The 25,175-nt window shown below is 52.3% G+C and overlaps 11 protein-coding genes across 11 annotated transcripts; 3 read left to right on the top strand and 8 right to left on the bottom strand.

Moving 5' to 3' along the window:
- Positions 1 to 1,246: 1,246 nt before the first annotated feature.
- On the top strand, positions 1,247 to 2,644 carry CTAM01_06475 (uncharacterized protein; the record flags this gene model as incomplete). Its single annotated transcript, XM_060522502.1, has 1 exon — positions 1,247 to 2,644. The coding sequence occupies one exon, from the start codon at positions 1,247 to 1,249 to the stop codon at positions 2,642 to 2,644; it is 1,398 nt and encodes a 465-aa protein (XP_060382761.1).
- Positions 2,645 to 3,025: 381 nt separating this feature from the next.
- Positions 3,026 to 3,834, bottom strand: CTAM01_06474 (FKBP-type peptidyl-prolyl cis-trans isomerase; the record flags this gene model as incomplete). Its single annotated transcript, XM_060522501.1, has 5 exons — positions 3,026 to 3,234; positions 3,290 to 3,363; positions 3,418 to 3,459; positions 3,532 to 3,589; positions 3,651 to 3,834. 5 exons carry the CDS (start codon positions 3,832 to 3,834, stop codon positions 3,026 to 3,028), a joined length of 567 nt encoding a protein of 188 aa, XP_060382760.1.
- A 1,062-nt stretch (positions 3,835 to 4,896) lies between these two features.
- CTAM01_06473 (uncharacterized protein) lies at positions 4,897 to 5,969 on the bottom strand (the record flags this gene model as incomplete). Its single annotated transcript, XM_060522500.1, has 3 exons — positions 4,897 to 5,295; positions 5,381 to 5,817; positions 5,942 to 5,969. The coding sequence occupies 3 exons, from the start codon at positions 5,967 to 5,969 to the stop codon at positions 4,897 to 4,899; spliced, it is 864 nt and encodes a 287-aa protein (XP_060382759.1).
- Positions 5,970 to 8,641: 2,672 nt separating this feature from the next.
- On the top strand, positions 8,642 to 9,127 carry CTAM01_06472 (uncharacterized protein; the record flags this gene model as incomplete). The annotated part of the gene is made up of 1 exon (XM_060522499.1): positions 8,642 to 9,127. The coding sequence occupies one exon, from the start codon at positions 8,642 to 8,644 to the stop codon at positions 9,125 to 9,127; it is 486 nt and encodes a 161-aa protein (XP_060382758.1).
- A 2,110-nt stretch (positions 9,128 to 11,237) lies between these two features.
- Positions 11,238 to 11,941, bottom strand: CTAM01_06471 (uncharacterized protein; the record flags this gene model as incomplete). The annotated part of the gene is made up of 2 exons (XM_060522498.1): positions 11,238 to 11,461; positions 11,818 to 11,941. The coding sequence occupies 2 exons, from the start codon at positions 11,939 to 11,941 to the stop codon at positions 11,238 to 11,240; spliced, it is 348 nt and encodes a 115-aa protein (XP_060382757.1).
- A 507-nt stretch (positions 11,942 to 12,448) lies between these two features.
- CTAM01_06470 (uncharacterized protein) lies at positions 12,449 to 12,625 on the bottom strand (the record flags this gene model as incomplete). The annotated part of the gene is made up of 1 exon (XM_060522497.1): positions 12,449 to 12,625. The coding sequence occupies one exon, from the start codon at positions 12,623 to 12,625 to the stop codon at positions 12,449 to 12,451; it is 177 nt and encodes a 58-aa protein (XP_060382756.1).
- A 938-nt stretch (positions 12,626 to 13,563) lies between these two features.
- Positions 13,564 to 15,571, top strand: CTAM01_06469 (HET domain-containing protein; the record flags this gene model as incomplete). The annotated part of the gene is made up of 2 exons (XM_060522496.1): positions 13,564 to 13,633; positions 13,794 to 15,571. The coding sequence occupies 2 exons, from the start codon at positions 13,564 to 13,566 to the stop codon at positions 15,569 to 15,571; spliced, it is 1,848 nt and encodes a 615-aa protein (XP_060382755.1).
- Positions 15,572 to 15,808: 237 nt separating this feature from the next.
- CTAM01_06468 (uncharacterized protein) lies at positions 15,809 to 17,402 on the bottom strand (the record flags this gene model as incomplete). The annotated part of the gene is made up of 4 exons (XM_060522495.1): positions 15,809 to 16,174; positions 16,311 to 16,638; positions 16,700 to 17,103; positions 17,340 to 17,402. The coding sequence occupies 4 exons, from the start codon at positions 17,400 to 17,402 to the stop codon at positions 15,809 to 15,811; spliced, it is 1,161 nt and encodes a 386-aa protein (XP_060382754.1).
- A 423-nt stretch (positions 17,403 to 17,825) lies between these two features.
- On the bottom strand, positions 17,826 to 20,722 carry CTAM01_06467 (uncharacterized protein; the record flags this gene model as incomplete). Its single annotated transcript, XM_060522494.1, has 2 exons — positions 17,826 to 20,214; positions 20,283 to 20,722. The coding sequence occupies 2 exons, from the start codon at positions 20,720 to 20,722 to the stop codon at positions 17,826 to 17,828; spliced, it is 2,829 nt and encodes a 942-aa protein (XP_060382753.1).
- A 1,451-nt stretch (positions 20,723 to 22,173) lies between these two features.
- CTAM01_06466 (short-chain dehydrogenase) lies at positions 22,174 to 22,923 on the bottom strand (the record flags this gene model as incomplete). The annotated part of the gene is made up of 2 exons (XM_060522493.1): positions 22,174 to 22,820; positions 22,878 to 22,923. The coding sequence occupies 2 exons, from the start codon at positions 22,921 to 22,923 to the stop codon at positions 22,174 to 22,176; spliced, it is 693 nt and encodes a 230-aa protein (XP_060382752.1).
- A 737-nt stretch (positions 22,924 to 23,660) lies between these two features.
- On the bottom strand, positions 23,661 to 25,149 carry CTAM01_06465 (zinc carboxypeptidase; the record flags this gene model as incomplete). Its single annotated transcript, XM_060522492.1, has 2 exons — positions 23,661 to 24,999; positions 25,049 to 25,149. The coding sequence occupies 2 exons, from the start codon at positions 25,147 to 25,149 to the stop codon at positions 23,661 to 23,663; spliced, it is 1,440 nt and encodes a 479-aa protein (XP_060382751.1).
- Between the last annotated feature and the right edge of the window lie 26 nt (positions 25,150 to 25,175).

Raw genomic sequence — 25,175 nt, 5'->3', positions numbered from 1 at the left:
TTGAGCAGGAGCAGTACCCAAGAGTATGATGGGGAAGTTGTGGGGATGAAGATTGGTTGTACGGTGACGCCGAGATGATGCTGTCAACTTCGACTGCACGGGAGAGCGTAGAAGAGGACCAAAGATTTGGACCGGTACCGGAACTGCGGCAGCTAGTTGTATAGAGTGTGGCAGAACAGATTTTCGCATTCGTGTAGGTATGGCATGAAATTGTTGCCGGAGTTAGCTAGACTGAGACTAATTGAAGATGCTATTCTCTCGGCGCTGTTACTCACGCCAGCATTCAACGTACGTCTACGGTACCATTAAGTACCGTGTCATACAAATTCAACTCATGGATACCATATTTCCATGGCGTTTAAAAACTCCAGATTCATACTTCTAGGTCAAGGGCCCGGAGCTTAAGTTCCGGTAGTTGTATCCGGACATGCTGACGCGGTATTGGTTGCTGTCTCCCTCTTTCAGTACAGATCCTTCCCATCAAAGTGATTAGCTCATACTACCTTACCCCGTACCTCAGTAGTTCATCTCATCGATTGACTTCCCGCCTTTCCCACGTTACGGACTGCGGGATCACTCTTGGCTTCGTGGCACAAAGAGCCTCATCCGCCTAATGTAAGCGTCATCGGTGCCGGCTGTACCCACTCACGGCCCGGAGTTATTTCTCCACGAGGCCCATCCTTGATGCGGTTCGTCCCACCCCGAGCTCACCGGAGACAACTCCGTGGAGTGTATCTGACGTCTGATTGATGGCAACTGCTCGTTTCGTTGCACGCCGGAGCAAGTTTCTTCTCTGTGGTAAGCTAGAAACGCGCCGTTAACACTCTGGACTGCTTTTTGTGCAGGCTCACTAAAGCGGACATCAATCTCTCGCAATACAAAAGCTGATGACGGCAGGATTACAGCCAACGACTCGAAGCCCACGTGTGTTTTTCGCAATTGCCGCCCAAAGTCCGGGGCTACGGTCCAGGATGATGAGGAATTTCAAAGTCCATGAACTCATCTCAAGGGGCGAACCCTTCACCTAGTTCGACTTCCGAGTTCTGTTCGCAACTACAATGGTTCAATGGTTGATGTCGATTAGCCTGGCTAGATATGTCGCGGTCATTCAATAATTGGAGTGCCAAGCACCGAAAAGTGGTCTAAGTTTTGTATAAGAGCGAGCCCACGATCGTTCCAGCGAAGGGAGTCATTGGCCGGGCATCTTCGACATCTCAACACATCAGAGCTCAGAAGCTTATACATAATGGCAACAAGGAGCATGTTCAGGCTGCTCGCCTTGGCCTCCGGCGCGTACGCCGTGCCCTTCGTCTCCGAGCCACAGACTACCGTCACCTCGGAGCCCACTATCACCCCGTCACAAGTGGCAGTCACCAACGTCACCTCCCACGGTCCCTACACGGGCCCCTCGCCAACAACGACCGGTGCGCTCTCAACCAGTGTCCTAGCCTCCGAGGTCCCGGTACTGCCCCCTCCAGATGATGCCTACGACTACCCGGCAGACGGCAAGCTCCACGGCGACCAGCCTGCGCCGTATACACCTTCGGGTGGCATCGGTACCAACGGTTCGGCCCCAGTCTATCGCGTCCAGAGCGACTTCGACTACCAGTCCCTCGCCCTGGCACTCTACCAGGAGTACATCGAGCTCGACCTCTTCCACTGGGGCCTTGCCACCTTCTCCGATGAAGAGTTCGAGGAGCTCGGTCTGAATGCTGAGGACCGCTACCTCCTGCAGTTTATGGCTGAACAGGAGATTGGTCATGCCACCGTCATCACAAACATGCTTGGCGCCCAAGCGCCCAAGCAGTGCACTTACAACTACCCCGTCACCAATCTCCGGGAGTACATCGATTTCAACCAGAAGCTCACTCGCTGGGGTGAGTCTGGCGTTTACGGGTTCCTGCCGCACCTCAACTCCGGTCCGGCAGCCCAGCTGCTGCTGCAAAGCATCACAACCGAGGCTCGCCAGCAAATGATCTTTCGTCAGTTCGAGGGCTTGTTCCCCATGCCCGAGTGGCACATTCCCGGTATCCCGCAGAGTTGGGCCTGGACGCTCCTGGCACCTTACATCTCTAGCTGTCCGGCGGATCAGACCCGCCTCATCTGGCAGAACTTCCCCGCTCTTCACATCCTGAACCAGCCCAACCCTTACCGCATCAACGGTTCCAACGTCTGGAATGAGACTACCGGCGGCTGGGCGAACACCGCGGCGACGACGAACATCACCGATGCTGAATCTTGTGTGAACGCCACGGATCCCCTCCAGGACTGTAATGCCGCCATCACCCAGAACCGCACGATGCCCCTTTCCTACCCAGGCCGCCAGGTCTTTTTCCAATGGGACGCCCCGGGCCAGGCGGTTGGTCCCAATAACAGCTACATCACCGCGACCAACGTCGTGGAGCCAAAGTTCGCCGCCTGGGTGTCGCAACTGAATGTCACCTTCTCGCCACTTCAGAACGTTAGCCTCGAGTCTCGTACGGCGTACACCATCCAGCCCAACGTTTCAACGTGGGAGCATGATCCTGCCATCAACTCGACCATGTTTGTTGCTCTTACGGATACTGACACGTATGTTACGGCTCACAATTTGACCATGATCAACCCGCATGTTGCCGCGCTTGCTGTGTACCAGGCTGGTTGAGGAGGTGCCTTACGCAAAAGACTCGAGAGAAGTCGGTCTCACTTACCAAAGAGAACGCTGGTCTACAATAGTTAATAAACCTACAATGTCAATGACGATTTTCAAAAGATTGTCAATTCTGCACGTGAACAACTTCAACCACATGCACAATTCAGATATGAACCGGGAAAGTAGAAGTTGATGCTCATTAGCATTTAGTCGCTCGCCTAGATCATAATAGTTTCGTGACGCGTCGTATATATGTCGTCGAATCCAAATCTGCCAGTGAATGCTTTCGCATAGCAAATAATGCTTCACGTGTAGACACCGATTGGATCTTGATTGCCTTTTCTCTACCGGATGCAAGTCTATTCGTATAGAACCGTTTCGGGGAGAGCTGATTTAGAGCTCGTTGTGCTCCTGGCCGTCGGCGTCAGAGTCGGCGACAATGGTCTTGACAACATCAGCCGCCTCAGCGACCTTGCTGGCGACCTTCTCGGCAATGCCCTCAGTGGCAGACTCGACAGCCTCGCTGGCAGCCGAGGAAGCCTTGACAATGATCTTCTCGGGCTTGGGAACACCGTCAATGCCGACGAGCTCAGTCTCGAAGACTGATTACGACACTAGTTAGCAGAGCTTTCAAATAACAGACAGAATAGTTCATACCAAGGGTCGAGCCGCCGGGAATGGGGCCCATGCCGCGGGGTCCGTATCCAAGCTCAGGGGGGATGGTCAGGGTTCTGTGAGGCGTCAGTAACGATTGGTCTCTGGTCATTGAGTGTCCCTATGCTTACCTCTTCTCGCCAATGCACATGTCAAGAAGTCCTTGCTCCCATCTGTACCATTGTTAGCCTCCGCGACGAATTCCAGTGCTTCTCGTCGAGTCAATCATTTATTGGGGAACTGACCCCTTGATGACCTGGCCGCTGCCAATCTTGAAGCTGAAGGGGGTTCCGCGGTCGTAGCCTTGAGAAATGAGACGTCAGCTTTGCTTCAGAGACCTTTCAGTAGAATCATGGTAACCTACTAGCATCGAATTGCTTGCCATCGGCCTGCAGAGTACCGCGGTAGTGCATGGTGAGCTTGTCGCCATTCTTGGTCTTGCGGTCGCACTCGACCTCCTGGGTGACGTCGATCTTCAGGTCAGCGGCAGCAACGAAGCTGACGGCACTGGAGGCCAGAAGGCCAAGAGAGAGGAGGAGACCCTGCATTGTGTCTGTTTTGAGAAAGGCGAGGCGGAAATTGGTTGATGAGGGTGATGGTAAAGTCGTGAAGGTGGGCGGTCAATTGGACGGACTGGAGGGGAAACAATACAGCTGGCGGGCAACAAGGAAGACAGCTGCAGGGAGGGGCCACTGAACTGCCACACACTGGCCAAAGGTGGGTTAAAGACACGCCGCCTTAACTTCACTATCCTCCGATTGGCCAATCTTGACGGCCGGAGCTCCAGGTCCTTGCTGCCCGTGTGTGGACCCCTTCAAGATATTCCGGGGCGAACGATACGTACCTTACCTTATCCTCCAGCTCTGTCTTATCGATAGCTCAAGCTTCCTTATCGCAGAGATCCCCCCTAACGAAGCTCTCCTCCACTCCCTCAACTCTCCCAGAGCCCCAGCTGACATCCTTGTGTGACGTCAAGCCACCGGAAGGCGATGCTCTTCACCCAGCAACCAAGCAGACCATCGCATCCTTTCATTGCCTGGTGATGATGGTGGTTATGGTGGATATCTCACGCAGTACGTGAGAGGGCGTCGACAGCCTTGCAAAATCTACTTCAAGACACGAAATCCGCGTTACCTGAGTCTTCCGGGGATACATGGCCGTGCGCGCCGCCTCGTTTGTCCGGGCCTCGGTTCTTCTATTTCGGTGTCGTCGTTTCTTTTTCCCATGGGTCTCGCCCTCGTGGTTAGCAGTAATTGGGCGGTAGCGCTGGACGTACTTGTCTCCATGGCCAAGGCAGAATCCGCCTCAAGGACCCAACCCTCGAATACGAGATGTTGATGTATAGAGACAACTCGGGGGGACAAAGTATATAGCCGCCATCGTTTACATCAGCGACCCAAAAATGACTATTCAATGTTCCCTCGCGTAGACAACCACGAAGTCGCTTCCCAGTAAGGTAGCTGGACTTGCCGATGACCATCGTGGACCTGCCGGCGAGGCTAGATATGTGAGTATCGAGGTAGAAAGGTAAAGCAGCAGTGAGCGGTCGAATCGCCTGATGGCTGGAGACTTCCATTTTGTTGACTTCATGCTTTAAACTATGAGTCTACCTAGGAATGGTCCTCGTCATTACCCGGGGAGACTTGGCAATAAGTCGTCTTGTGTTCCAAGTCCCTTGCGAGTATGGCAGCAAAGTCTTCCATTATTGTACCTCGAACTCTATTTCCAATCTTTTCTTTCCCGAGGACGCTATTTTCCGCGATGTCACGAAACACTCCTGCAGCTCCTTGAAATAGACCCAGGGCAAACCCACCCTCTTCGGCATGAGTTCGGGCTATTTGCTCCATCTCGAATACCCAGCGGTATGCTTTCGGTGGCGTGACGGTGACTCCGCTCTCGGCTAGACGTAAGTGATCTGGGAGACGTAGCTGCAGCTCGTCTTTGAGAACGTAGAGCAGGCCGAGTCGTTCCGCGGTGGTCAACCCTCGTGCGGCGACTGCGATGTACCCCTTGAACATGGTTGTGTAACACATCTTCAGTCCGCTGGCGGCTCCCACTTCGCTGCCCAAATAACGCATGTTCAGCTCTGCATACAACCTCTCCCCATGATAGGGCAAATCCGTGATCTGATGAGGACCGGAAATGGGGACTCGGGCCTGCACCCATGGACCAGCGTTGTTCAACACCACTCGTAGCCGTCGTAGGTGAGACGGTCTGCGGCTCTACGTCGCTTGCCGAGACGAAAACGGGGGGCTCTCCTAAGATCAAGCCGTCGATGAAGCGAGCACTATGATGGACCGAGGTGAAGAGTTCGGCTATCCCTCGAACCGTTGACGCTGCAACAGCGTTGGGATCTATGAAGTAGAAGGGGCTACTCGGCCGCGAACCACGGGTGGCGAGTTCATGTAAGGCGTCCACCACTCGCCGCGCCGCTTCTAGCGCATCTCTTGAAGGCACCACTGAGAGGATACCAGAAGATTGCTCTACGAGCTCAATATCGGATGATAGGACTTCCACATCGGCTTCTTCAGCTCGTCGAATGGTAGTTAGGCTGATACACGTTTAGTCATAATGACGATGTCAGGCTCAAATGAAGAGGTTTCTCAAAGCTGTGAGGAACGTGACTTTCGATTCGAAAGGCCCCAGAATAAGTACCTATGCCGACCATAGAGTCTATCCCCATTTGCTTGACTACCCAGCATCATCGAGTGCTGATGTTGAAATGTTGAGAGGTGTAGCTGGTACGTAGCGTCTCTAGTGTGGCGTATGAGCTGGTTTTACTGTGGCTGAAGCTCGGAACATTTCATCTCTGCTGGCGGGTGCCTGGCCCAGGTGCTTTTTCCGTTTCTCTTCCACCACGTCAGTCCATCAGACTTTAGTCACCAAGCAATTTACGACTACAGCAGCCATGCTCCGCCCACATCAAGATGTCATCCGCTTCGTGCTGCGTACCTGTCAGACTGGCAGCTTTCAACTGGCGATTCAGCATCCGCTACTGCAAAGGGGGGATACCGGTACACACCGGATCAGAATCACGGTCATTCCGCGCAAAGGGGTACCTTGCCTATCCGACGGATGCATCGATACGATATGAGAGACGACGAAAGATGCACTAAGCCAAACTGCGCAGGCAGGCGGTTGGCGGTAGCTTTGCATGATGTCTCTTTTTGCACATTTGAAGGCTGTCGACGCTGGGTAGCAGCAGCAGCTATGTTGCTGCTCCGTCGTACCCTCTCTGCCAGTGTGGCACGACACAGCATAGAAACATCGGACTCACTTGTCGCCCGGCCTCCAGTGGGCGATCAAATCATGCAGCTCGCCCTATTGCCCTGCACATTGGAGGCATGAACACCTCCACTCGGCAGAATGATCACCGCCGCTGCATCGCTGCAGACTCCCGCGATCTGCTTCTAGCACTTGTTCTGCAGGCAATTTAGCTACTGTAGCTAGATCGCTACTACTTGCATAACTGGCGTCTTCTGGAGGCCACGATTGACCCGATCGAATGGATGCGATGGAGGCCTGTTGGGTCGCAGTCTACTTAGCAGGGGATGCCCCTTGTCCGCCTCCAAAGACATCAGGCTCGATCCGAACTCTCTGGCCCCTTGGAGGCCCAACTCGACCGGCTTCCAGAAACACAGACATTTCTTGTCTCCGGCGGATGGTCCCGACTGAGTGGAAACCAGAGTGACAAGAAGAAAAAGGAAGCAAATTACAATGGCAACCCGAGGATCATCGGGCCATGAGTTGGGCAGCGACAGTCCTCCGTGAGCCAGGGGCTATGCTGGTACTGATACCTTCTTTTCTTGAGACTCGAGCAACAAGAGCACAGAAAAATCTTTAATTCCTCTGTGCCATTCCAGATTTGGCAACACGGCTGAGGGGTGGCCTCCCAATCTGGCACACACTCACAGAGTGTCCTGCATGGCGGCGAAGCGCTTACGGGGGCCAACCAAGGCTGGCAGTCTCACGAGTCCTTGAAGATGAGCGACGACAGCCAAGTTCCTGTAAGGCCGTAGCTGCTCTGGCTTTTTTTTCTACTTCTGCCGCGAAATCACAGGTTCTGGCCCCCAAAGCTGAGCAGCCACAAGACCGCAAAAGACGGCACTTACGCGTCGCCGCTTGGTCATCGACATCAGGCTGGCGCGGAATATGGCATCACTGATCAGTTGTTGAGTCTGGACGTCTCGAAGCTGCGAATGAATGATGACAAACTGTGTCAATGATACGTACGGCGGCTAAAGGGCGGACACAGGTGAAAGCGGGACATAGTACAACATCCAAGCAGGGCGAGACACAGCGGCAGTCCTGTCAATCATCGCCCTGAATCCGCCCTACCTGCGTCGTCCGACCATCCCTCGTCCAATCATGCATGATGTTTCGCCACCGAGGCATCAAGGGAGGGTTTCCTGAGAGGTACGGATACTGCTTCTCCTGATGCTGTAAGTCCTGCTACTATCAAGCATGGCCCCAAAGGACTTTGGCGTTATTTGCCCGGTAGTGTGGTAGTCTGTCTGGTAGGACTTCATAGACGCACACGCGCTGCATCCTGTCGTCTAGTCCGGAAAGATGCTCAAGGGGCCCGCCAACCGCACCCTTTTCTGGTTTCCACAGCATCTGCAACATCACAACAGCCCTCTTCCCTGCTTTCCTTGGTAATCCATGGACTTTATTACTTCGGACTAAACCACTCTAGCGTTTCCCGTGCCTAACGTCCCTGCATTTTGAAGGGCCCTGAAATGACAAAGCTGCCCAATGGATTCCCAGTCGCCTTGCGACACAAGAAGAACTGGCCACACACACGCACACACCAGGAGGCCAGGACACCATAGATTCTCAAGTCTAAACGCACACACCCGGCCCTTCTTACACTCTGGTCAGCCCCAAAGCATCCAGGGCTATCCCCACACTGCCTCACACCTCATGCCTGGGCTGGCACCTCTACTCCGTCCGTACTCCCGTGCCAGAGTCTGCTTTCCAAGCAATGCTTTCCAAGGTCCAAGGTTGGGCTGAGGTTGAGTCACTTACCCTTTGCTTCGCCTACACCACACACCACCCATCAGCGAGACTTTCCACAAGGCATTTCTTCTACTTTGCCCGGTCCAGGTCCCGGTCCATGTCCAGGTACCTCTCGCATGGCCAGGCAGGCCAAACCTTTTGCGGGCCTTTTCTTTCTGTCTCTTCTTTCTCTCTGCCGTACCGTACACCCCGGGACCAAGCATGCCCTGCCTACGGCAAGTGCTGATGGCACACGCGTTCGAGTATCCGTACTTACAAGTGTACGTACAAAGATGATGGAGGCATCCCGGGTCTGGGTGTGGTGTCTGCAAACACCTCCCATCTATATATCCTGCCATGCCCTCTGCCTCTCTTCCCAGACTCGAACATCTTCTTTACCAAACTCCCAAGTCAAACACTCGTCAACCAAACTTCATAAACACCCTACCAGCTCAACTCTCTTCAACAAACACATCACCTTTGGAGACCAACCTCCATCTATCACACAACCCTCAACGCACAACTCGAACCCCATACTCGAGCAACACCAAACACAACATGGCCTCCAGATACAGCTCCTCCAAGCCGGTCGTCCACCAGGCCCCGGCCTCTATCAGCAGCGCCTACTCGGCATCAACAGGCTCCTACGCCTCATCAAGAGGCTCCTCCACCCCTCGCTCCATCTCTCCCAGCGATGAGGCCTACCTCCGTGTCTACGGCGCAGACCAGCACCGCGCTGCCATCAAGGAGAACAGCGGCGTCACGATCATCAACCGCAAGCAAGCTGGCTACGACGCCCACGCTCCATCACCACACTACGGCGGCGGATACTCGCGCCACTAGAGCAAGCGATGCCGATGCGACTCTTTCACTCTTCAACGACAACATATAAACCACTTCACTTTGTAAATGCATAAAGACTGGCGTTATTGGGGGGGAATTTCGGGCATAAGCGACTGGGCGGCTTTCGCACTCCTGTACGGATACAGCATATTGTAACACCGTGATTGGCCCGCGGAACAGCATTGGGAATTTTACGGGATGCATGGATGATAATGGGGACACATGGGAATTTGGTATTGTGGGAACACCTCCCAAGGATGGATAGGAGGTTGATACCTGTATGTTTTGTATGTTGCACCGACGGATGGGACGGGAGCCACTGTCATGTCTAGATTAGACGGATGGGATTTTTTGTGTTTTACGGGATAACCACTGGATCTGCGACACTTTTGTGCTCGCCCGTAGATCGATGGTACTGTCAAATTCTTCAACAAACTGTTACAATTTCTTTGCACATTTACCTCAAGCCTACCAGCCTACCACCAATGAGTGACATGCATGTCTCCTTTTTCCTTCTCCCAACCCAACCATAAGCTCGGTGTGCCTGCGCAGTCCTTCCAAATGGGGAATTTGAATTTTTGTCTCTGTAACCCACCAGTCCGCCCGCCTCATTGTCTCTGAACCCAAAAAGTGAACAACGACGAGGGCTCGAGGGTTTGTGGGAAAAGTGCGGGAAAATAGGTACAAAAGTTTCCAAACACACGGCCGGCCCAGCATCTGCCCCATGTATTCGCACCAAGACTGATTGATCCCCCTGAGGAAAAGCAAACGTTTACTTGGAAGAAAGGGGTCCAGACTCGGGAGTATTCAAGGCAAGGCAAGGCAAGCAAAAAGTGTCGCTGCACTCACTCCCCTAGACTGAACTTCTTCCAGGGGAAGGGGAGCCCACCTCAGTGTACTACACTGCTGAGTATCCGGTCCCCCGTACTCCATAGGGTAAGCAAGGCATGTCAACGTCCCCTGATTGATTGTGGTTCCCCAGGCCCAGCGGCCCAGCGCTGCTGCAACTGCAAGGGGCGGGAGCGACGGCAGGACGGCAGTCCGAGTGCGGAAATGCGACGATAGGCCACCGTGCCATGGAGAAATACATGCAAAAAAAAAAAAAAAAAGTTGGAGGAAGGGGATGGGGGAAATGGTGTCGCGTGCGGTACCATAGTAAGCACAGCTTGGTCCAGTCCAGACTGCGACTTCAGACCAGGCCGGGCTGGCTGTGGAGGCAGTGAAGTTGAGACTGCCCTGATGACTTGCGTCAGTTCTCTCTCTCCTGAAGGCTGAGCCCCATCTGTCTTTCCTCCCTGTGTCTTTCTCGTGGTAATGACTTGCATGTGTCTTTGATTAAAGCGCAGCCTAAGATGTCATTCATGCACCATGAGCGTGGGATGGGCTGTGATATGGGCCACCTCAACTAAGGTATTTCCACCGGCAGTAAAGGGGACCTTGCCCAGATACTTAAAATAGTCAAAACATTAATTCAGAGTTGCAAATATACTGGTATGGCTTCTGCGTTCTTTTGTTGCCTTCCAACTTGTCGCCCTGAGGCTAGGAAATAGTTCACATGTTAATGGGTGCCTGGGGGGAGGAGGGCTCCAGTACGGCTGTGTGGCATGCCAGTGCTCCAATAATAGCAACAGAGGTACTCCGTAATACCCCAAAAAGACCCTTGGATCTGCCATCTCGTGTCCGCCGATAAGAGCAGGCTTCATTCACGACAAGGCTGCGAGAAAAAAGTTGATGATGCATGCATGTCATTGATATCCCCGTTTCTGATGGCAATTTGATGGCAATCCAATCCATGTTTCTGTTCTTTCTTTTCTTGTTTATTTTCGGAAGCTAAAGTTCCAGTCTGGCTCGTGATCCACCAGACTGCCCTGACAAGGAAACAACTAAACTTGTTTTTGGCTCTTTTCTGCTATTCGTAGACTCATTCATGGAAGAGTGCAGATCCTCCATATCATATAACCGCGGTACCGAATACCAATAATCCTACATTGTCGTTCCGCACGTCCTCAATGTGCATCATCCTCCACCATGTTCGCCTCAAAGTCGTAGCAGCGCGAATGAATGACGAGACAAGTGATCAAATACCGTCGAGGAGCGCATCGCGACGAACTCACGCGCCACCCTCACGCTTGGCGTACTCGTCCTCGATGGCCTCGGCATACTTGTCGTCGGCGCTGCGGGGGTCCTCCTTCAGCACGCCCTCCTTGATGAGGTCTTCGGGGGCAGGGCGGTGGGAGATTTTGTCGTTGAGAGAGTCTGCACGCATGTGCTTCTCAAGCTCCTTCTGGTGGGCGATCAAGCTAGGCGCAGCGTTGGAGGCGGGCAAGATATTCTCTGTTGGAAGGTCAGTTAGCATGTTACCATCGTATCAATGCAAATCCGGGACGAGGCGGCGTAAGGTCCCCGGCTATGCGCAGCAGGCGCATTGAGAGTGGGGTTTTTATTCCGGACAATTCGAGGTGATCCCGGTTTTGATGATCGGCGGGTGAGGCGGACGGTGGGGCGCGACGGACGGGAAGATGTGGAGGGGGCACGCATCGAATAGGGGAAAGAAAACAGGAAATCGCGACAACAGTGTATCCAGGGCAGATTCGAATGGAAGGCGGCGTTGTTTGTGGTTGCAGATTCAAATGCACATTGAGGCAGGGATGGGATCACGAGATGGAGACTGTGGGAAGGGATTCACATACTCTCGACCAACTCGGCGCGATCGGGACGGTGTTGGAGGTGGGCCTCAAGCGAGTTCTTGCGCTCGCCGGCGGGGTGGGTGATGGGCGTCTCGTCGACGACGGACTTGGTGTTCTCGTCAGACATGGTTGATTTGTTGGTGGTGTTGATGGTTGGCGGGGGATCTAGTATCTGATACTCGAACGGGGCGAGCTATCGGCGGGTTCCGGTGAAGCTGGGGTGTACGGACTCGTCTCGCCTCGTTTTCGTTGCGCAGGGTAAGGAACAAGACAGGATTTGCGATTGTTCCGCCTTGAGATTGGGATGATAAGTGGTAAGCGTAGTAGTCAAACGGTGGTTTTCGCGATGGGGAACGTGGGTGGAGGATGGGAGTCTGGGTGCGGGAGGGCGGAGTGTGGATGGGCGCGGGTGGTGGTGTGTTTTGTAGTCTCTCCAATCTTCTGCCGTCTGCGTCTTCACACCTTGAACTTGGAAGAGGGGTTGAACTGGAACAGCAAGGCACGTTCGCGTCTGGAATAAGGTGGTCGGATGGATGAGCGTATTGGTTGTGGTTGGAGTTGGGTTGGCACAGTTGGTATGGCAATGACAGGAGAGAGGCACATGGGACGGGCACACAGCACCCAAGGTCGAGACTCAAGAGAGCAGGAGACACCCGCCCTTGTGGCCTGTTGCTCTTGCCGTCTGCTGGTGAGGTGAGGTGTGACGAAGCTGAGCTGGGGGGGAGGCAGGTGCGAAAGAGGGGTACCCCGCCCTGTAGCTCGCCCCTCCTAGCTCTTTCCTGAAGCTGCAGACCCGCATTTCCCGGGCCATTGTATCACATGCTGCCTTATGTAAGGCGATACGTATCCTAGCTAAACTCCACTTGTGCCTGAGGATTGGCTCAAATGCTCTCAGGCGTGAGATGTTACTGGCTGCTCCTCTGAAGCTCTCTCCTTCACATCCATCGGGCGCATTACATGTAAACCCTCTGTAATCTTTTTGCATCTGACGTTGCATTCTGGCTACAGCTTCAAGCTGTAAGCTCCGTCGCCCAGGAAACACCAAGACATCTCATCATTGTTTGCTTCTGTGGCTTTCAAAACAATGACATTCACCATCAAGTGTATTTCTCACGACCATCCGAGATGAGACAGCTGCCACTGCACTCGGCCCGCCAACCCCTGCTGACTTTGAGGGCCGATGACGTCTAGCGCACGGGAATCCATTCTCACCCCAGTCAGAGCACATCTCGACTAGGCCTCGCCTCCACGCCCCTGGACGGAACAGCAGCTTCGGTCATGAGATCATGAGGCCCAGCTCGCCCCTTCTCATCTTACCTACCTCGCTCGTCGGCTCTGTACGGAGTATACACTCAATAATACGGGTACGGATACCTCGTGATCGGAGCCGGCTCCCCCCGACTATCGACAACTATCCATGTTGAAGGCTGCGCCATAATCCCAGCGAGCCTGCTTGAGACACCCCAATTCCGGCACTCACCCACTCTAACCACCATAGCCCCCAATGTGGCTGTTTCGCAATCTTGAACCTTTTGGAGTCGCTATTACTGGACTCCCACGTGACGACACATTGGCTTTGGAGATGTTCAACAACACCAGAAGAACACGCAGTGCCAGCCTGGTACCATACCCGTCAGGTCGTCGTCTGCAATGGTCACACGGTGTTGTTGTAGTTGCCTCTGTCTGAGTAAGAGTAAGATGTCCGGATGCTTCGGTGCTGACATGATAATCAGGCCAAAGACCGAAGACATGCTCACAAAAGTGAGTGCTGTTCAGCACCACGGCGCCATTGAATACCGTATTGGTTCGCCGACGTTGCGTGTGGCGCCGTGTCCGACATGCTGCAGCTGTCTCACCGCTCAAGTGTGCGTATGGATTTTCAGAATCTGCGACTATCGCCATCCGGTAGATGACCTGAGAGCTTGTAAAACCGGTGTATTTCCTATTGTTCTTCGTTCCTTTACGTCTACGATTGCTAGCCTTGGGCTTTTCGACGATGAGGCTCCTAAATGCCACCAGTCTTCAGCTGCATGAGTTCTTCGGCTACAGCATCCCAATCTACGCAATCCTCTCGCACACCTGGGAAGAAGACGAGGTTACACTGCAAGATGTCACCAATTCTTCTTATGCCCTCAAGAAGGGGTTCGCCAAGGTCCGCGCCTGTTGTGCCCAGGCCCTCCGGGACGGCATCATCTGGGTTTGGATCGATACGTGCTGCATCGATAAAACCTCGAGTGCCGATGTCTCCGAAGCCATCAATTCCATGTTCCGCTGGTATCAAAACGCGACCGTCTGCTACGTCTACCTTAGCGACCTGCTGGCTCAGAAGCCTGGCCGGCTGGACTACTTGGCTTTCAAGTCTACCAAGTGGTTCACGAGAGGCTGGACTCTCCAAGAGCTACTTGCGCCCAGGCTCATCGAATTCTATGACTGCGACTGGAACGAAGTTGGGACCAAGTCCTCTCTCGAGTACCTCTTACACAACCGGACGGGAATCCGACGTGACTTCCTTTCGCATGACACCCCAATACCATCGTTGCCCGTAGCCGAACGTATGTCTTGGGCTTCGACAAGGAAAACAACGCGACAGGAGGACATCGCGTACTGCCTCTTGGGCATATTCGACATCCACATGCCACTTCTTTACGGTGAAGGGGATCGAGCTTTCGTCCGCCTGCAGCAAGAGATCATACGCAATTCGGAAGACATGAGCATTCTCCTCTGGGCTCAGACTTACTCTTTAGGAGAGCAATCCGGCGTCCTTGCACAAAGTCCTGCCGCTTTCGAAAGAGTTCGCCTCTATTTCCCTGGAGATTTACCTGTGCGTGACACTGAGTTGACTTGGGATAATGCTAAGCGTCTTAAATACCTCCCCAAAGCCTCGTTCAAGTCTGAAGCCGGGTATTCCACCTTCGGAGGCCTCAGAGATAACTTGAAGACGGTACCTCCTACAGTCACAAGCCGAGGCCTGCATGTTCAGCTGCCAGAAGTCTATGTCTCACCTAACACCATGGAAGCACGTTATTTGTGGACTCGCTACCTACTCATCCTTCCACGCGATGGATACACCAAAGAGTACTACTTGTGTGTCGAAGTCAAGTGCGTCGACCCGGAGAATGGACTATACGTTAGACCTAACACAAGCCGTATCCGCGCTATGCCGATCACGGCTAGGATTGATAATGCGTTTCCTGAGCCGCTGTATCTATCAATGGCAAATTCTTATGGTCTGGTCGGGCCAGAAGTTGGCCGCGAAGGTGCTATCGGGCAAGCATCATCCAAGACTTTCAGGATATCCATGGAGGGGAAACACGCCCTTGCGCTCCAAGTCCACAAGTCCGACCCCGCAGGCCAGGCTTTCAGCACCGGCAGTATTAGCCCGCACCAATGGATCTACTATGTTGGGCAACAAACCATCACATATATCGTGCTCCGTATCACTGAGACCCTAGACTCCGTTACGAGAACGTTCGTGCGCGACATCGTGGTCGGGGTGCGTCTGGAGGCGGACGGGCGGACCATGACATGTAGTCTAGGGACGGATCAGCCACAGATGCTGGACTTTGTCGAGCATAACGCAGTCGTTCATGCCGAATCCTGGCGCAGGATCAAGGATACGTTCAATGGCACTTCGTGGTCTGATCGGTCTTTTCAGATTCTCTCGGGACAGCGCTACATACTCGGGGCAGCAGTCAAACCCAGCGAGTCTGGGTCTATTCTGCTTCTTCGAGTTGATCACTGGGAAGTCTCTCCATGAAATAGCAGTAAGAGTACAAGAGGAGTATTTATTCCAGAGCTGTGTGTCAACCCAACTTGGCCACGGGTATCCTGTTGCTGAGACTAGTTCTGGCTCCTGAAACCATTGAGCCATCATACTGTAAAAGTATGTCTTATGCTTTCATACTCCTATCCTTTGCCGATCCTCTCTTCGTGCAGAATTGCCAATGCTCTGAGCTTTATCGAGAATGAGCGCATCCTTGTTCATCAGATTCTCTTAACCAGAGCGAACGACATCGTCGGAGAAGCGAAGGCGCTTAGTAGCCGGCGTGCGAGCGGGCGTAGCGATATGCGAGGCAGCAGGCGAGAGCAGGTGCGACTGCAAGACGCTCTGAGCACCTGGTGTCTGCGGGCGTTGCTGCATGCTGATTCTCTGGTTCATGAGAGCCACGGTGTAGTAGTCTCCGGCAATCTCTGCAAGGTAACGAAGAGCGTAGACGGGGTTCTTGAAGGGCTCGGCCCAGTCGACGAAGATGGGGCGACGGAGGTGAGGGGGTAAAGCGGGCTCATAGTCATAGTCATGTTGGAAGAAGGGGTTGCCCATGTTGTCATAGAAGCCTCGGAAGCCGTCCAACGTGGAGTCCTACTTCACGCGCTGGTCAAGCGGCGCCGCGGATGAGTAGATCTCGTCGGGGTTCTTGGACAGCGACATATTGTTAGGGGTGTTTCCTTCAACAAGGAGGGGGGGGGGGGGGGAGAGAAGGCAGTGACGTTCTTACCTGGGGGATGCCATCAACTAACATGGGGCTGAGAGGTCCCTGTACCTGAAAGTCAATATTGCGAGAACGAGAAGCTAGGAAGGGAGGTGTTACATTTCGAACCCGGGTGGCAATGGAATGACTGGCCTTGTCCTCCTGGTTCTCCTCCTCGGTTCGGTTCTCTCTGTTCATCGCCTCGATTGAGTCAATGACTTTCTCTGACATGTCGGGCTGGGCGTCGTGCGACTGCGTATCGCTCTCAGAGAGGCCATCCGGAGTCATTTCGAGGTCCTCGATCGCCTCGTCGGTCAGGAACTCGATCCAAGAATCGTCGTCCTGAGGGGCGGGTCTGTCTCGAGTGTTAGCTAGCTCCGCATAAGAGACTTGACCTATGAGACTGTATCACGAACTCTCCAATCACGCCATCGTCGCTGACAATGCTGTAGCCAATGTTGGTTCGGCCGGGTCGGTAAATGGATCCCGGATCCTGTCGGATAACGATGCTCGCCATTGGGAAGGCTATCGACGTGGTCGAGGGCAGCGCGGGAGTGAGATGGCGGCTTGATTGGGGAGAATTGGGGGTGGGTCGGATGACTGTGGAAGGACCGCGGTTGTCGATGGCAGGAGCGGTGTTGGGAGGAACCTCGAGGAAGGGACTGCGTGCCTTCCCTTTGTGTGAGTAGTCTCCTTCACCTTCCAGATCTGGAGGCTGGTGAGCAGCGGCGGTGACAGACCCAGTTACGGAATGTTGAGAAGATGTCTTCAGTTGCTTCCTCAGGTTCTCCACGAGGGCAAGCGCGGCAGCGACCAGTAGCTATTCGTTGTCAGTCTTGCCGGGGTATTCTATACTGTAATCGACGATTATGCTGAGAAGGATCAAGCAACGAAAAGGTCGTGATGTCGGAGGTTTCGGAGGTTTGCTGGACCGCTGGTTCTAAGGATGTTGCTGTCCGCGTTCGGCAGAAGCGGAATGATTCAGCGCTTAAGAAGGGAGGCCGAGTCTTCAGGTAAACAAAAAAGCGACAAAGTACGGAGGAACTGATTGAATACACAGCGCGGAGAGGGCTCAGAGGCTACCGGACCGGCGACCAGCGAAGGTAGTGGCGAATGCATCGTGAAAGCATTGAATGACTGACTACCTTACTCCACTACATCTACCCGAAGTGGTCGAGCTTAATGGAGAGGTCCCTGGGACACATCGGTTGGTGCAATATCTGTAATTCTCATGAGTTTCTTTGTGAGATCTTGTTCCAAGGAATCGATGCCTCAACGATGCGGAGTTTCGAAAAGCTGTTTGTTGTAGATTTTTCAATTTGTCAATCACTGTCTGGATCTCCCTTATGAAGAAATCCGGGCTATATAGGTACCCTATCATGAAATTCGACAAAGAGGCCACCTACAATCCACACTATTGCCAGTCAAGTTTGGGTCTACGATCTTGACCAGAACGCGTCGAAAGGAAAAATTGTATGCCTCGGTAGTCGATTGTGAAAACTCTCACCTGATTTTTATGTATACTTCTGCTGTCATAGAAGGTTATTTAAGCTCTCCCCATATCAGAGTTCTGAGTCTCCTAAGTAACCCTGGCTGTTGGATGGCCTCCTTCGCCCTCATAACCTTGCGAATTCGACGAACCTGGCACTCTGGCAGCTCCATGTGTTTAGCAATCTCCAACATATTTATCTGCTTGCCGCTGTCAGCTGTTACCATGCACGCCGAGTCTGCCCCATGGAGAAGCATTGCCTCCATTGCACCAGCAATCTCGTCTATGTCAAGGTCGCACTTATCTGACTCAAGACTATGCTCGTAGCAACCAGAAAGGAACAAGTTCCACGGAGTATTTCCGCCATAAATTTCCAGCTTCTCATTCGGATCTGCTCCATTCTCCAAGAGGAATTGCACAGTCGCGAGGACTGGACCTTCCTGCTTGGGAAGCTGTAAAGGTGTCACCATGGTTGGCCGCAAGGCGTAGTCAAGTAGCGGTCTTCCCCTTTTGGTCTGGATTTGACCTTTATTCTGTGTGATCTTCTGTTTCACGTACAGGGACAATCTACTTTGTATCGCAGCTCCGATGAAGTTCTTCAGATTGCGCTCCTGAAAGGCACCCTTGGGAATATCTTTCAAACTTGTCCAGTGAGCACTGAGGTCACCAGTGCGAGCCGTATTCGTGTTTTCCAGTTCGTCCAGTAGTCGAAAGGTCTGGTTCAAATCATTTTGAGCATCGTGTAACCGATCGTCCGAAGCGACGCGATATGTCTCGTATTCCTCTTGAACCGTACAAGCACAACGCATTAAACAATCGGAAAACAGGAAAACATGGTTTAAGTCCGGTTCCAAGGTGGAAAATGGAACAGCCTTGCTCAGGCCCAGCATTATTCTGCAAAGCGAAAGTGCGGGACTGAAGCTTAGCGTCTTTCTTGTACGTATCATCTGGTTGATAACCTGCTGATCAATGAAGAAGTCTCTGACAGTTCTGTGTAGGAAGTCGACTTGATGCTGCAAGGGCGATTTCATGTCTCTACATAATGTGATGTAGAGCAAGTCTTTGCCCCTCGCATTTAGACGTTTCTTGAGCGGCTCGAACACCGAGTTCATTTCCTTCGCGACGTGTGACTCAATCTTCATATCCAAAGCATATTGTGGATTTTCCATCTCCTGGTCGAGGAACTTGAAAGCCAAGAGGGGCAACGCCTGACCGGATTCAATCATGACCCGGAAGATACGAGAGGTGCTTTCCCAGTATACCGGTTCAATCGTTTCGAGCATGTGGTGGAAGTATTGTTTCAGGTCGTTCGGTATCATGTCCAATCGCTGTAGCAGTTCTTTGAAATCGTCTCCATTCATCAGGCCATTCAACAAAGATTGGACCACAAGATAGACCCATAGAAACACACCTTGTGCCCTAGTGACGATCACTTTTGCTACCAGTGAGCAATGGTCATCCTGTTCAACAAGAGCTATATAGTTCTTGTTGTTATGCAGGTTGTCAGTGACGTATTTGCTGATGTCTTCTTTGGTCATATCTTCCATCTTGAGTTGCCAGGAGCTACAATCGAATGCAGTGATGAAAGCTTGCCAAGGTCGGCTTGATGCACAAATTTTGAAGGCTGGCGTGGCGGCAAAGGTCTGCAGAATTACCAAGAGATCCTCAAAGGTTTCGTCGTATCGCTTGGCTCGATCCGTGTACTCATCTAATCCGTCGATGAAGAAGCAGAATTTAGCAGATATTTCCGTTTGTTTGGCGAGCATGTCGAAAGCTGTGAGCAGTTCACCTTTGTCCCATATGTCCGTAAGGGTAGGTTCTGGCCAGGACCAGCGGGACCTGCAAACTTGCTCGATCAGATCTGGCATCTCCTTCAACACCTCATAGAGAAGGGTTTGCAAAAGGCCAAGCTGAGACTTTTGCATGGTATTCCCTGCATTCCAGAAGTAGTGGCCGGCCATTACAGTTGTACAGCCATTGCCCCATTTTCGTAACTTCAATTTGGTTGTCTGGTGGGAAACGAGAAATTTCATCAGAGTAGACTTTCCACTCCCTGGCTTTCCTCGAATCCAATAAAAACCATTCTCGGACTCCAGCCATCGCGAGAAGGTGGTGTTCTTCTCATCGAAGATCCAGTTGAACGTATTTCTGTGACTCTTCTTGATCGCTGCTTGTCTTGTCTTGATTTGATCAAACTTCAAACTCTGTAAAATTTGATGCTGTCTTCTCACTCGCAGAACCTCTCCTTGGAAGCGATTGACTTCCTCTTGATACGCTTCAATCTGTGCGAAGTAGGTGTTGCTCAAGTCCTGGCACAGGACTTCCGTAGTTTTGTCGATCCCCTCAACGATTTCATCCAATTTTCCGAATGTTTTAGCCTCTAAGATATCATTCTGGTTTTTCAAACTCTGGACAATTTCATGTATTTCGTCCTGTCTTTTCCTATCCAAATAATTAGCTCAAAGACATTTCCCACACTCCAGGAATTTCCAGGAGTTACATGGACTTACTCGGTAGCGAAAGCAAGAAACATTTGTAAATCTTTGCAGAGACTCTCAAGCCTTTCTTCTAGTCTGCGAATCTTCCCTTCATTCACTAGATGTCGTAACGCTTGCTCAAAACTTTTCCACTTCCGGGACATTTTGTTGCCATGTTCTACCTTCACCCTCAAGGTATCGAGCAAGTCGATCAACTCCGTCGCAGCCTTTTTAGAGGCCCGGGTGATTTCTCTGAGCTCAGTTGAGCGACCTTTCAAGCCCGCGTCATTCTCAAGAATGCTCTTGGCTAGGTCCCTTGTTCGGCTTGCGTGTACCGTCAAGATTTCATCGCGAGCTGTGGAACCAGAGGCAGAGCTGTAGCCTTCTCGAGCATGATGGAATAATGTGACGCTGATTTGTGCGAATTGGAGTAGCAGACCTGCAAACTCTATCGCAGCTACATCGGCAACCATGACTGCTTGTGCTTTGGCAATGTAGCGAGATGGGATGACTGTTGTGATTCACGAATGAAGTCGCTAGAACATGAGGCTGTTTGCTGAGATCACATAGCGCAGGTAGAAACCCCGCTGATAAGAATGTCACGTTACATAACGGGCCGATGGCTTTTCCTTCCGTCCAATCATTATTTCTCGGAGCTTGAGACATACGTGTTGTCTATTCACGCGCTGTCAGCAAAGATTAGGCTGCATTACTTGGCAATGACCTTGGGCCTAAGATTGATGATCAGCCCAAAAGCTGCTGACAGTATGTGAGCCGAGCCAACCTCAGAAGAAAATCTCTCAATCATTTACACACATTAGCTGGCGACTGAATCATTAGGACGTCGATAATATCCGAAACGCCCATGCCCAGATATAAAGGAAGACTCGGCAATGTAGAGCCCTTGTCAGTGAGTCTGCCAGGACTTCAATTGCGCAGGTCATCGCCATTATCACGTCAGTAACATAAAGTCTACCAGAGTTAAGACCATTGAAAGGCCTAACGGAAAGAGATAGCAGTAGAAGGCACATTTCATAATGTGAGCCGGCGACTTACCGGGAGCTTAGAGCCTTAACCACTCACTGAAGATGATCAGTAATGGAACCGATGGCCTAGCATTCTCTTTGTGAGATTCATATATATCCCGCTCACTGTACTACTTCGTCTACTCAAACCGCTCGCTGGAACAATCGCTGGAATCATTGAAGTCTTCTTACTTCTAAGATACGCTGTACCTATCCTTCCACATTCGATTTCTTGTCTTCTTGATTGGCATTTGCATCGTCTTCAGCTTTCTTAGCGACGCCGGCCTTGAGGCTTGAAATTACTTCTGCAAGAATTTGTGTTCTGGTCTTTTGATGTACCTTTATCTTGTTCCCCCTATCATGATCAAAGAGTATTCTTAATATGGGTTTACATCGAGGAAGCTTCATTCGATACTAGTTCTTCAGTAGCGAACCTAAGGGGAGTTGGACCAAGTCACTACGTGTATATTTAGGCCGGTCACCTACTATAGTATTAATGTCTGAAGCGAATATAACTTGCCGATGACTTCACGCTGATGCAAAGTCTATAGAACCATAGGACCTTGACTTCCTTTACAAACCTGCACATTCAAATTTCAGAAGATTCCCTCCTACAATCTTGTGCTCCATCTTCACAAGCGTTGGCAAATCCCACATACAGCTAAGCCATCTCCCTCCAAGCCAATCCCTCTTGACACTAGTAAGGTATGGAATAGAATGGGCAGCAAGCTCTGGGGTATCTCGCATTCGAACTACTCCATAGTCAGACCAAGATTAACACGATTTGAAAGTGTGGCTGACTCACATTGCAATCTTTCTGGCAGATTCGAAGACAACTCTGTCGGAATCCCCCCAGGATGAATGGAAAACGCTAAGACGCCCTTTCAAACACGCTTAGTTCATGATCTCAAATCCATGCTTGTGAATGATGTTACCTGATCACCATACTCATCCTGAACAAACTCAGTGAACCGAATCAACGCAAATTTGGAAATGTGATAGGCTCCTCCTCCAGCACCCATGAAGTGAGCCGCCACCGAAGACATATTGACAATCGTCTTGTCGCCGCCCTTGAGCAACAGCGGCAAGAACGCCTTCGTGACACGATATGTGCCCCAGTAGTTCACATCCCATGCCTTCATATACTCGTCGTCGTCGGCATCAAGGAGCAAGTTGAAGGGAGCCATGTAGCCCGCGTTGTTAATTAGGATATCCAGGCGTCCCCACTCGGCCGTAAGTCGCTCTGCGGCCGCTTTTACGCTCGGCGTGCTGCTCACATCCATCTCGAGGGCCAATACCGTTGGCTCACCCCTCCCAGCAGCCTTTGCGGCCTCGATGATGGAGGCGATGGTAGATGAGACATTTGAGCGAGCGCCGACGGCAATGAGTGATGCGCCTGCCTCGGCGTAGCCGATTGCCACTGCCTTTCCGAGTCCTTTACTTGCTCCTGTGATGAGGACTGCTTTCCCAGTGCAGTTGGAAGCCGTGACTGGGTTGATCTCAGGGTAAGTGTCGTGGTGAACGACGTCTCCGGTGAAGACGTCAACTAAGATTGATTAGTCTCCGCAATTGGTTGAACATGGGACGAAGTCTGGGTCGGTACCCTTGCGAGGCGGGCCGGCCGAAGGTTGCTGAGGTTCGGACGCCATGTGCGAAATAGTCATCAGGAGAATGGAACTTCAAGCCTCAATTGAGTTCCCTAGTAATCAAATTCAAGCTTGTATCGTCACAGAAACGGGGCGTTATCGACCATGAGGTTGAGGTATGTTTTAACTGTCACCTCACGCTAGGATCGCACGCCGGACTTCCCCATTTCATAGCGCCACTGGTGGCGCCGCCCATGAACACTAATTGTACTGTGTGATACTGTATACTCACCGGACAACAGCTCTTTTGACTCTCTCGGTGAGGTAAAAACAATTGTGACAACGGATACCTCCCAGACCATGAGGTCTCTTCATGAAGGCGCTCAAGCTTGGAAAGGTTGTTTTCTGTGATCCTTCCTTAACCAGGGATGATAAATAAGCTTCACCAACCAAGCGCAGAGATAATTTGCCTAGGTCAACATTCTCAACCCTTTGGCATAGAATTGCGAGGAGGGCAGGAGTAGGTAGATAAGACCAGTTGCGGTGATCGCTCGCAAGTAGCACTTCATGGATTTGCCAGATACTTAAGACTCAAGCACGTAGCTAATCAAGCTACTATCAGGGTATTACCTATGGATTACTGTAGGGAAACTGCATATGTTAAGTCATGATTAATAAGTCGTTCAATTGCGTAACAATCATAGACCACAGCTTTCGTGCAGTATGTGCGTGCGTCTCCTTGCTCAACACGGTGGCAAAATATTTACACGAAGAATTTTGATGATATCCCATCACATGATTTACTCCAGACCAAGGCTGATAGCAGCCAGCGCATAATCCATGAAGCCGGCGTTCGTATCCAAAATGTTGGTGTTGAACTCGGCTGAGGTAGGGTAAAAGTTTCCAGAGGGGCCAAACTCCAAGGTGTAGCCATAGACCTTGTTGACACCGGGCTTGGCCCAGAAACGGGAGAAGGAGTAGTCGTCACTGGCGCCGGACGTGGGGTACAGGCCGACGGCCTGGATAGAGGTGTACGCACGACCACCGACAGCCTTCATGGCGTTGACCATGGCCGTACCGACGGTTCTGATGTTGCTGAGATCGGTTGAGGGGATGTACTCCTTGTAAGCGGAGTCGCCGACGGGGCCGCGCTTGCCATCGTAGGCGGAGTTGAGGAAGTTCATGGTGGAGGTGGTGGTCTGGTCGTCGTCGTCACCCCAGCTGTAGAGGAGGTCGCCGACGGCGGAGTGGATGTCCATGAACCAGCGGATCTTGGGGAAGGAGTCGTAGACAGAGACGAGGTTCTTGGTCTCGGGCTCGGACTCGGCGGCGGTGCCGTAGAAGACCTCGGAGCTAGGCGAGGTGGAGGCGGGCGCCTCGGAAGAGTCGAAGTACTTCTTGAAGTTCCAGAGGAAGTCAAAGTTGCGGTTGATATCGACACCAATTGAGCTGCCGCTGGAGCCGGACTTGGTGTTGCGGTTCTTGCGCCAGAGGGAGCCGGAAGACTGGTCGTAGGCGACACCGTCGGCGTTCACAAGGGGGAAGAAGACGATGCCTGCGGCAAGGACGCTCTTGACCTGGGCGTTGGTGTAGGACTTCTTGCCGTAGGTCAGGCCACTGCCGGACTTGTTGGCGGCAAGGAGATCGGAGATCCAGTAGATGATGTTGTCGGGTCCACCGCGCTCACGGGCGTGAACGGCAGCACTGAAGTACAGGTGGTACTTTGACTTGTCGGTTCCGGCGCCGACGTAGTAGGCGTACTCGGTGGCGCCGTTGAAAGTCTTGTACGGCAGAGTGAGAGATCCGATGCCATAGTTCTTGACAAGGGCGTCGCAGGCCGACTTGATCTCAGCAACATTCATGATGCTGGAGATGGTGGTGCCCGAAGCCTGGGTTCCGAGACCGACGGGGGAGATGGTTCCCGCACTGAAGCGGTCACCGGTCCCGATGGGCGCGTTGGCTCTCTTGCTCAAGTCTCTTCTGTGGATAGAGACTTCAGGCACAAGCTTGTACTCCTTGGAGAGATAGTCAATCTGCTCCTCGGTGAGCCAGGCGTGGAGCTTGTAGTGGCTTCCATCCTCGCTGGGCTTGGCAACAGCTCTGCAGCCAAAGTCTAGAGTGTCATTGCGAACAATGTCCCTATACGCTGTTAGTGTCTAGGCCGGATGAGTTGATGATGAGGTGTTACCTGAAGCTCTCGGGCGAGGGCCCCTGCAGGTACACAGGGAGCAACTCTCCGAGCACAACAGTGCTCTGGAGTATCAGAGACGCGATGAGAGAGTACTTCATGGTGATCGAGACGATGGGAAGCGGAA

This window comes from Colletotrichum tamarilloi (genome assembly GCF_030869305.1).
Source record: "Colletotrichum tamarilloi strain Tom-12 chromosome Unknown Scaffold_18.1, whole genome shotgun sequence".
Taxonomy (NCBI): Eukaryota; Fungi; Ascomycota; class Sordariomycetes; order Glomerellales; family Glomerellaceae; genus Colletotrichum; species Colletotrichum tamarilloi.
Note: the sequence above shows the minus strand (reverse complement) of the source record. Positions and strands in the feature narration are given on the sequence as shown.